The 12,108-nt window shown below is 32.2% G+C and overlaps 1 protein-coding gene and 1 pseudogene across 1 annotated transcript; both read left to right on the top strand.

The window, feature by feature from the left end:
- Window positions 1-1,341: 1,341 nt before the first annotated feature.
- Window positions 1,342-3,115, top strand: LOC120171640 (annotated as a pseudogene).
- Window positions 3,116-7,389: 4,274 nt separating this feature from the next.
- LOC120171669 (protein EXORDIUM-like 5) lies at window positions 7,390-8,507 on the top strand. The gene has a single exon (XM_039179348.1). It carries the CDS (start codon window positions 7,405-7,407, stop codon window positions 8,452-8,454), a length of 1,050 nt encoding a protein of 349 aa, XP_039035279.1. The 5' UTR covers window positions 7,390-7,404; the 3' UTR covers window positions 8,455-8,507.
- The last annotated feature ends 3,601 nt before the right edge of the window (window positions 8,508-12,108 follow it).

Consider the following 12,108-nt stretch of genomic DNA (forward strand, 5'->3'; position numbering starts at 1 on the left):
GAGGATTCATTTTCCTCTAGAAAAATCCTTTTATATTTTCGGATGAATTTCTTAAATATTGCAGCTGAAAAAAAAATTATTCGAATAGGGCACTCTCGAAATTATTTCGTGACATAGAGTGAATGCTATAGTAAATTCGAGACGCATGGAATACAATACGTCTCTCATATTTTTTTACTATGTAAATGTACAAATGGTAAATTACACAATTAATCATTTATATTTTTATGTTAGTCGTGTAAATATATATATAAACTTTACATCTACTAAATATTCAATTTAAATTGGTATTACGAATATATTTGACATTAATTTAATTATAAAACTATTTTTATTTAAAATACTCGAGATATTATCATAATGATATTATTTTGGACAACAATTTCAATTAGAAATTATGTAAGCACGATGTTGGTTTCTTTAGTACACAAATTCAATGCTTGGATTCCAAAAAAAAAATTACCCTTTGTATATTTATGAAAAAGTGAAAAAAATTACCTATTAGTACACAAGTTGAGTGATTAAATTAAAAAAAATTAAAAGTATAATGAGTAAATTTGGAGATATAGTAAAGTTGAATGATTAATTGTGTAATTTACCCTTTGAAAATATAGGCATGGAATGCAATGCATCTCCCATATTTTTTAGGCTAAATTACATAATTAATTATTCAACTTTATTCTCTCTCCAAATTCACTCATTATACTTTTATTTTTTTCAAATTAATCACTCAACTTTTGTTTTACTCCTATTTTGATCACTCATCGATCATTGTTCAAATTGTTATATGAAAGTCAATTTGATCCTTCAGCTCTAGCATTGAATTTGTTTACTAAAGAAACTAACATCGTGCTTACATAATTTCTAATTGAAATTGTTGTCCAAAATAGTGCAGTTGTATTTAATTAATTTAGAGAAAGAATAAAGTTAATGATTAATTATGTAATTTATCCTTTGTACATTTACATAATAATGAAATTAATGAAAAAAATATGGGAGACGATTGCATTCAACGCATTAATCGAACACAAAAAAAATTCAACTGCATTATTTGAGAAATCTCGTTTATATTTTCTTTTTACATTTCAGGAGCTGTAAAAGAGAATTAATAATAATATAAAAACCTGCTACTGATTGTTTGTTTCTCTCCCAATTTTAAAGAAACAATTTTCTCCATTTTTACAAATATAAATTGGGTCATCGTCTCTGTCTTAACTCAATTGGAGGCTTTTGTCGTTTGAATCTGAACCCTTGAAAAACCAAAAAAAAAAAAGATTTTGCTTTTGAAGTTTCAGATAAGAAATCTGCAGAGAAAGCAGGACTCTGGGTTTCTTTCTGTTTACTCGATTTTGATTTTGTGCGATTTAGAGTCGATCAACAAACTATGGTGTTCGAAAAGCAACATATCGCGTCTTCATCGTCGAACAACTTGAAGCCCCCTTTGCCGAGGGAAGACACGCCTCTTATCGGTAATGGGAAGCCTATGTCGTCGCAATCCAAGACCTTTGCCAATGTTTTGATAGCCATAGTTGGTGCTGGGGTTTTGGGTTTGCCTTACGCCTTCAAGAGGACCGGATGGGTCATGGGCCTGCTCATGCTTTTCTCGGTCGCCGGCTTGACCACCTACTGTATGATGCTCTTGATTCACACCCGCCGGAAGCTCGAGTCCTTTGGTAATGGTTTCGCCAAGATTTCTTCTTTTGGCGACCTGGGTTACGCCGTTTGTGGCACCTCCGGCAGGTTCGTTCTTGTTCTGGGTTAAATTCTTTTGCCACGTGAAACACGAAATTGCTAATTAAATCGGGCTTTAATGTTCCTGTTGGTATATTCGGTGTTATTGGTTCTGTTCTTTGGTAGATCAATGAAGTTTCTGCTTATTATTCTTTGCTTGTGCGGGGAATTTATAATTTGTCTCTTGTGGAGATCTGGAAATTGTTGCTGATTTGGCTGATCTTATGGATTAAGAAACACAAAAGATGCTAATCTTAGTGATAAATGAAGATGATCCGGAAATTGTTTTCCATTGGTTTAGTTGGTTTCTCCTCTCTTTGCTATTTTCGTTTAAAAATTCCATTGACAGGTTTGTTGTCGACGTACTCATCATTCTCTCTCAAGCTGGATTCTGTGTTGGGTACCTCATATTCATCGCCAACACTCTAACCAATCTTTTCAACGGTCAAGTATCGGTGACGTCGAGCTAAGTTTGGGGATGTCCAGTTTTACAGCCAAGAGTTTGTATGTATGGGGATGTTTTCCCTTTCAGTTGGGGCTGAATTCGGTTCCCACATTAACCCATTTAGCTCCATTGAGTATATTTGCTGATGTTGTGGATCTTGGGGCGATGGGAGTGGTGTTGGTTGAGGACGTGCAACTTATGTTGAAGCAAAGCCATGAGGTTATCGCGTTCGGTGGTCTCTCCGTTTTCTTCTATGGCATGGGCGTGGCTGTATACGCCTTTGAAGGGATTGGTATGGTTCTTCCTATAGAATCTGAGATGAAGGAACCCTCCAAGTTTGGCAAAATATTGGCACTTAGCATGGGCTTGATTTCTTTGATATATGGAGCGTTCGGTGCGCTTGGTTATCTTGCATTTGGTACTGATACCAAAGACATTATTACTGCTAATTTGGGGGCAGGCTGGATCAGCGCATTGGTTCAGCTCGGTCTTTGCATCAACTTATTTTTTACCTTCCCGCTGATGATGAACCCCGTTTATGAGATTGTAGAGAGGCGATTTTGGGGAGGAAGTTACTGCTTATGGCTTAGATGGCTGCTTGTTTTGATTGTAAGCTTGGTAGCTTTGTTCGTCCCAAACTTCGCTGATTTCTTGTATCTGGTTGGAAGTAGCGTGTGCTGCGGTTTGGGTTTTGTATTGCCAGCTTTGTTCCATTTGCTGGTGTTCAAGGAAGAGCTGGGGTGGAAAGGATGGACCGTGGATGTTGGAATCGTGACCTTGGGCCTCGTTCTTGGAATCTCGGGAACTTGGTCTGCTCTCACAGAGATCTTCGCTGTCAAGGTGTAGAGGTACAATGTCACAATGATTGTGACCTTCGGCCTTGTTCTTGGTGTTTCAAGAACTTAGCCGCATTCATGGAGATACTTATGACTATTACCCTGTTGCTTATTTTGTAAGATATTACAATGTCTGTGTGTAATGCAAGCTGTTTTAAAAGATCGTTTATGCTTGCTTCCTTGTAAGTCACTCACTCCTTCATGTTCTGATAGTTGAACTAGGCTTCTGGGTTTTCGGTTCTGATCTCAAACCTTTGATGATGAAGCTCACCGGAGAAAGTTCTTTCTTTGTTGAACTTCGAGGCTCGTCCGTTGGAGAACGAGTTTTCTTTTTTTTCTGCATTCCGAATTCGCACTGGTCATGGGGGTTTGATAGAACACAAGGGTGCAGCGCATCATTCCTTTTTGCAGCATCTCCCACATCTTCAGCAGTTGGACCGTAAATTCACGGGATGAATTGCCAAGTAGATAGATCAGATCCGGACGCGGCTGTTGCTCCGTGGTGATACGGACTCGATGCTTGCACCCTGGGAATAAAGCAGGTGCCGACTGTAGACTGGCATCGGAACCGTCTCCGTCGTAACCTGCAAGTTGGAACCAGTTCTCCAACACCTCTATAAACCCGAATTTAAGAACCGGTTATCGGAAACGGAAACGGATGTCTCACGTAATGTCGGATATGGATACTTCCAGACCAAGTTTTCAGGGGTTTGGTTATGCTTGGCTAGGCTTTGTTCTCTATTAGTCCATTTGTTTGTGATTTCCTCTTCTAAGAATATATTTTCAAAAATTTAAGCATGAGATATTCCTTTTATAAATATAATATATCATCTCAGCCCTACTAAAATTATCCCTTATTGACTTTTTAAAAATCAAAACTTTCAAACTTTGATAATTATTATTTTAAATATTTTTTAAAAAATAAATTTTATTAAATATATATTTCGGAACTACTTATTAAAGATTTCTAAAATATACTTTTTATATTTTTATCAATAATTATTTTTTTGAAATAAAACAGCTAATTTTATTATTAAATAAGAAAAATTCAAAATTACCATAAAATTCACGACAAAAATCGTAAATTATATACATAATTGAGATATTATTCTAAAATCATTCAGAAACTAGTCACTCAAGATCATATCAATACCATACAAGGAAAAGATAAAAAAAACTCGAACAAGGGGTAAGTACGAACATATATGACTACTACGGCAAACAAACCATAATAGGGGATTTAAACTATTGAAATATCACCGATAAAATATAAATCAGAGCCAAGTATCACGAGATAATTATATGCGATCGCAGGTTGCGTATCCAAATACAATTTGTTCCAAAGCCGGGAAAATCAACGAGATAACAAATTAGAGTCATCTTGACCAGTCGTGACAATTTCAAATTCAATCCTTAAAGGGGAAAAATATATCAAAAGACAGAGAAAAAACATGTTACGAAAGTAGAGAAAAAACATACTATAAAAGTAGAGAAATTCGTGTATTATTGTATATTCGTAAAATTTGATCCTGACAAAATAATTTCTTCTTATTTTTTTCTCTCTCTCTGATTTAAACTTGTTGGGAAATATCTCAATCTTTTCGAATTCCAAGTAAATTCTAACTAAAATTAAAAGTTAAAAATGTTTTAAACTGTCATTATCAATCGTATGATCAATTTAAAATTGATCTTTTAGTAAACAAATCATTTCCGTCGTTTCGGATTGATCAACGACTGCTTTAGTCATCACTAGTTTGGCATTATACATGGTTACAAATTTGAAGAGTTTAGTTTTTTTTTTCTAAAAAAAATTATCGTGTCACATCGATATTTTATGAGAAAGAATTGTCCGTCCAGCTCAGTTAGTAGAGCGCAAGGCTCTTAATCTTGTGGTCGTGGAATCGAGTCCTACGATGGATAATTTATAATTCGGAGGTCTCTCACGGAAGCTGCTCTCAACCTAGCGTTAGGGGCAGCCTACTATCCTACCTCCTCCTTACCTTATTACATATGTGAATAAGAGTCAACTAATTTAATTTTATCGATATTTTCTGAGAACAACTAATTAATTATGATAATAAAACAAATTACAAATTTTAATTTACTTTGAATAAAGTACAAGAGATAGAGAAAAATATCTTTTGTTTGTTGACTTGTTAGAAATAAAATAAAAGGTGAAATTCTATTATGCGACAATCTTAATATACGATTAAGAAAATATGTTATCGATTTTGTTATTTTTTTTAATATTTTCGGTAAATATTACTTAAAACATTATTATTTTTATCTAAAATATTAATGTTTTTTAATATTTCTGGTAAATTGTTCTATAATAACAAAACTGATAGAAAAAAAATAATATTTTAAGTAGTTTTACCTAATATGTTAACAAAACCAATAAAGCACCCAATAATAACAAAATCGGTAAAAATAATAATGCTTTAAGTAATTTTTTAATGAAAATATTAAAATAATAATAATAAAATTGATAACGTCTTTATTTATCCGTATATTAAGACTGTCGTACGTGAATCTTCTACAAATAAAAGGTAAGAAAATAGTAAATTAAGTTAGGTTAATTGATCCCATCAAAACCTTTGACATTTGGCATCCAAATACCTCGAAGATAGAGAAAAAATAAATTATTTCAAAACATATTAATAAATTGGGTTTTTTAAGGTTTTGCCCCCACACTTTAAAAATATATATTTTTGGTGTTATAGAATATTTTTCTACCGTTAATATATTAAACGATAAATCTGTAGATTTTATCACCCATTCTCTAAAATTACTTTTTATATATACCAAATCTACCCATAATTACTCGAAATCTCTAAACAAAAAAAAACATTAAAACATATTCGAATTTAATCAACTCTTTAAAATATGCTAATAAAAAAGAGATTAATCCACCGGTATTACTTGTGGTGTCAAATCCACCATTATTATGTCACGCAAAGATGGGAAAATGAAAAAGACTTAGATAAATTACGTGTTTAGTATCTAAATTATTATTTTTGGTCTGTCTTTTCAAAATTTAACATTAAGCTCTGAAATTTTTTAAAATTTTATGTACTAAAACGGACTAAAATTGATAATTTAGATACTAAATACGTTAAGTTTTTAAAGATAGGGTACTATAATGAAATAAAAACTAAACGTTGGGTATGATTTAAAAAAAAATGAAAGTTGTTTTACTAAAATGGACCAAAACTAATAGTTTAGGTATTAAATTAGTAGTTTACCCAAAAGACTTAAGTCTTTATTTCAAATTACACCGCGTATGATTGTGAAGGCCCAAAGTCTCAGTTTAAGTCTCATCGTCCAAATACATTGTTAGGAAAAAGGATTTCTTTTTTATTTACAGAGATAACTGTGAGTTAAATAGTTGAGTTTTTTTATATAATCATTAATTGCATTTTTATAATTATTTTAATTTTTAAATATAAATATCATTATTCAACTTTAAGTCTAAATTAAATAATTATTAAATACCTGATATACAACTTAAGTTTTTTTATATAAATTATGAATTTAACCTTAGTCAACTTGAACTCGAGTCAGCTAGATCATTTTGACTACAACATTTCACTTTAGTACGAGAAGACTCTTCGGCCCTATTATAAAGTATTGATTATTTGTTATAAAATGATTTTCATTCGTATAGAGATTTTTTATATAGACATTAAACTTCATCATTTTATCTAAATTATCGATGTTTATGATAAGTCAGATTGAATCGAGTTCTCGTATTTGTAAAAGAATTTACCTAAAACAATCAAGGAAACGAAAAAACATAAAGGAGAAGAGATGGGCCAAGATTCGGAATTGAATTTGAAACCCTTTTACTTGTAAACAAATGAAGTGGATTCCCATAAAACACAAAGGTGAGAAAAATGATACCGTACGACAGTCTTAATATACAGTTAAAAAAAGATGTTATTAATTTTGTTATTATTTAAATATTAAAATCGATAAAAAATTATCGAAAATATTATTATTTCTATCGATTTTATTATTATTAGGGTTTTTACATGTTTTGTTAATAAAAAGGTAAAGCGCTACCTATTTTATTATTTTTTACCCATTTTATTATTATTGAACTCTTAACTGAAAATATTAAAAAAATATTAAAATTTTAGATAAAAAATATTTTAAATAATTTTTATCAATTTTATTATTTAAATAATAATAAAATCGATAACGTATTTTTTTAACATTAAGTGTGACTCACCGTATAACTTCCAGAGAATCAGCGACCGAAAAGTGAAAGTGAAACTGTGCCCCGACATTTGCATTTGCAGCTGTCTCCAGCCCATTTCCCCTCCTATTTATAACCCCCTTAAATCCCCCGGTTCTTCATCACCTCCTCCACCGCTGTCGCCCTAAAAAATGTCTCTCCGCCGATTCATATCTTCATATCTGATACTCACATTCTCTGTCACTTCTTCAGTGACAGCAACCGCGAAGGAGCAAACTTTAAACACCCAAGAAGCTGAATTCTTTAACCCAAAGCTTCCACCACGAACCCTTTCGTCGTCGAAAAAATTCGAAGGCTCGTCGAACATCGTCGACCTCCGTTACCATATGGGTCCGGTTCTTTCCTCTTCGCCGATCAATATTTATCTTATTTGGTACGGTCGTTGGTCCGAATCACAGAAGCTCCTTATTAAAGACTTCATCAACTCTATCTCCCCTTCCTCTGCCGCTTTCTCGCCGTCCCCTTCCGTTTCCGAGTGGTGGAAAACCGTTTCTCTCTACACCGACCAGACCGGAGCCAATGTTTCCCGGAACCTCGTCGTGGCGAAAGAACACTCGGACACGCGTTACTCCCACGGGTATCACCTCACGCGCCTTTCGGTCCAACAAGTCATCGCCACCGCCGTTAAAGCGGCGCCTTTCCCCGTCGATCACCGAAACGGGATCTACTTGATCCTCACCGCACACGACGTTACAGTCCAAGACTTCTGCCGGGCCGTTTGCGGCTTCCATTACTTCACATTCCCATCCATGGTGGGGTACACTCTACCCTACGCATGGATCGGGAACTCGGGGAAACAATGCCCCGAGGTCTGCGCTTACCCGTTCGCCGTCCCCGGGTACATGGGCGGCGGTGGTCCGGGTGCGTTGGTCCCGCCGAACGGAGACGTCGGGTTGGACGGGATGATCAGTGTGATCGCCCACGAGTTGGCGGAGCTGTCGACGAATCCGCTGGTGAATGCGTGGTACGCCGGAGAGGACCCGACCGCTCCGACGGAGATTGGGGATCTTTGTGAGGGGTTGTATGGTACGGGCGGCGGCGGAGGGTATATCGGTCAGGTTATGAGAGATGGGAAAGGGAGAACTTACAACATGAATGGCAATAAAGGAAGGAAATTTTTGGTGCAGTGGGTATGGAGCCCTGCGTTGAAAGCTTGTGCTGGTCCGAATGCCATGGACTAAATTTCCAATTTTATTTTATTTTTAATATTTTTTTATATTTTTTTTTCTGGTCTATTGATGTATAAAAATGTAATATTTACAGCATAATTTATATTTTCTTTAAGATAATTTTTTCCTTCAAAATCTTGTTCTTTTAACGAGTATCATAAAATCTGCTTTTTTAAGTAACAGTTTTCAAAAAAGTGTTTTCATTTAACAGTTTGAATTTTTTTTTGTTAATGTTGAATTTTATTCATCCAAAAAGAATCTCCGATGCACAAGACTTTTTACTTTCTATATAACTTATCCGGTTACAATCGAAAAAGTTAAAAATATTAATATTTTAAATAATACTCTATCAAAAATATTAAAATAAAATTAATATTTTCGATTTCACATTTCCTTAACCTTACATTTGTCTTTCCTTATACATCCCTTGCGCATGATAATCATGCTATTCGTCATGTTTTGCTTTTCCTTTCTTGCATGTTGCTCTCTTTTTCTTTGTAATTATATTTTTATTAAAAATAAAAGTATTTTGTTAATAATTTATTTGTGAAATAAGACATTTTTATATGTATATTATATATTTAATCATTTATCTATTCACGTGGTTTTGTTTTGATCAATAAACTATTTTTTTAAAATCATATTTAATGTTATGTTTTGATTATAATTTTGTCCGTTGTCGTTAAAAAATAATGATGATGTTGACGTGTAATCAAAAGACAATATAACGTCATCAATTAAAAAATAAATAATTATCATATTAATAGTTACGACTTTTAATGACGTTGATCAAAACAAAATGAAAGTATAATGTTAAGCATAATTAAAATAATAATAATTAGATAATCAAAACAATATCTCAAAAATAGGTGAATGGCAAAATACATAATTTACTTAATTTTTATTAGAATAAATATAAAATTATAATTTTTGAAAGGTTAAAGTTAAAATTTTTATGTTAAAAAATTAAATGAAATTATTAATTTTCAAGGAGGATAAAAATATGTAATTTCATTTAATAAACAAGATAAAATAGTTTAAATTGAATTATTAATTTTTAAAAGAAATATTTGTTTCATTTACCTAAAGAATTAAAAATATCAAATTAAATTCTTAATATTTTAATGAGTTAAATTATCAACATTCTTTTCACAATGAATTTTTTCAATTAATTTGAGATAAATATATGATAATATATTTATAAAGATAACTTTCGACTATTTGAGATTGAATATTTATATTTTTGACATTTATGATGTTCGATCACGAGATCTTAATAAATATCAATAGTTATTTTATCATTAAAATCACTTAATTCGTATCGTAATAAAATTTATATAAATAAAATGAGGGGGAAACAAAGTCATTGTCGAGAGGGCTAGTGGGTGGTGGACACCCCAAAAAGGCCAAAACTTTAATTAAAAACATTTGTGATCCACAGCTAATATTGGGACCCATAAATAGTACACATAGGAAATTAAAGAATTATTTCACGTTATGGGACTTGCCATCACTGGCCCCTACTCTCATCAAATTCATTTTTATATTTCATATTTTTATCAATTCACTTAAATTAAATAATATATCATTTATACGAATCAAACGACTTCTATAGTTAAGAAATTATTAATATTATTTAATATTTTGTGTTCGAGCACCGCATATCTATGGATGTATGAACATTCAATGATAAATAGTTAAATATGTTTGAATAGATATTAACTTATATGTACTCTAGATTAATAAAAATAATATAATTTTTTTAATTTTTTAATTTTTTTAATTTACAATATTAAAAATTAAATTATTAATATCATTGAGAAAGTTTTTTTTTAAATAAATCCAATGTGAATATAAAGTAATATATATATTCAAAGATTCTCCATCATTTAACAATGAAAGCTCGTACTCCTACATATGTGATGCTCAAACTCAAAATATCAGAAGATAACAATAAATTTCTTAGTCACCGAAATCACTCGATTCGTGTAACACTACCTATAAGACTAACTTTTTATATTTTGTGTGTCATCGATCTGTTTTATTCGTTCGGTTGTACTTAGGCTAATAATGTATTTTTTAATTAAGCTAAGATGATTACAAAGTAGTATATGTTTTAAATATTCTCGAGTTTTTAATAATGAACGTTCAATCACACTCAATCGAATATTTTTGTACACTCCTAATTTAAAGATTATTAGTGTTCAATTTTAGCCAGAGATTTTTATCATATTGTTTGAGTGAGGATTTTATTGTTTTATACATATTAGGGATCATTTGAGAGGGTTAATTTGCTTCGGGTACAGTGCAGCTGATTTGCCTCACTGTTTGCCAATCGCATCGACAATTCCAGCGCGATCAGCTCTCGGCCGGTGCTTTAACTCGATCCTATTGGCTCATTGCCTGTTGAGTTGATCAAGGTTTGGCCAAAAATGGTTAGCAACACAAGATATATATATATATATATATATATATATATATATATATATATATATATATATATATATAATAAAGGGCGGTCACTGCAGGCTGGGACACCACCAATCAACACTGTCCCATTCGGTTTAGTTGGGAGGCCACATGCACTGTACTCACCAGGGAACACACAACCTTCACTAAACTACGACGTTTTTATAAATTATGTTTAAAATACACTAATGTGGCGTTTGGTTTACTAAACTTTCCCATGTTTGATTCAAGTTTTCAAATGAGGAATTGAAATCCAATTCCATCAAGGATGGAACTACGACGTTTTTATAAATTATGTTTAAGATACACTAATGTGGCGTTTGGTTCACTAAATTTTCCCATGTTTGGTTCAAGTTTTCAAATGAGGAATTGAAATCCAATTCCATCAAGGATGGAAAGTAAATTTCATCCATAAATGATGGAATTAAAATCTTTTGAAGAAGAGAATGTGAAATTTGATCGTACTATCCTCATCAATCTTTTGGTATTCGGATCGGATTTTTTTTAAAAAAAAATTGGGTTCGGGTCAGTCGGTTTTTTAATTTTGATATTTGGGCCGGGTCGGTGTTGGGTTTTTTTTAAATTTCGGGATCGGGTCAGATTTTTAAAAAAAAAAAATTGGGTTCGGGTCGACTTGGGTTTTTTAAAGTGTGATATTCGGGTCGGGTTCGGGTTTATGGTGAAAAATACTCTACCCGACACCCGACCCGAAAAAATATATAATTTTACCTTATATATTTAGGAATAATTATAATAATACTCCTCTATATATAATTTTTTTCAATTAAGTCACTGTTTTTATTGAATAAAAATAATTTTTTTATTATTTCGGGTCGGGTCTGGTCGAGTTTCTAATTTTTATAATATATTACTACATGTAAGTTATAAAACAAATTAGCAAAAAAAACAAGAAATACAATTCTGTCATTTTACATTACTGAAATCAAATTCATCTGACATGTCTGCGAACCAAACAAAATATGAAATTGAATTCCAATTCAATTTCATGCCAACCAAACATGTTTCACATTCAGATTCCAATTCCTACATATTACATTTCCTTCACAGATTCTAATTCCCACATTCCAACGAACCAAACTCCAATTAATAGTTTCTATTATTGCATGTATTTAATATGCATTCTATTTAAAATGGCTGTCCATTTTTCCCATATATATGGGGTAAGGGGGAGGTAAG

Source organism: Hibiscus syriacus, unplaced genomic scaffold, assembly GCF_006381635.1.
Source record: "Hibiscus syriacus cultivar Baekdansim isolate YM2019G1 unplaced genomic scaffold, ASM638163v2 tig00111834_pilon, whole genome shotgun sequence".
In the NCBI taxonomy this organism is placed as follows: Eukaryota; Viridiplantae; Streptophyta; class Magnoliopsida; order Malvales; family Malvaceae; genus Hibiscus; species Hibiscus syriacus.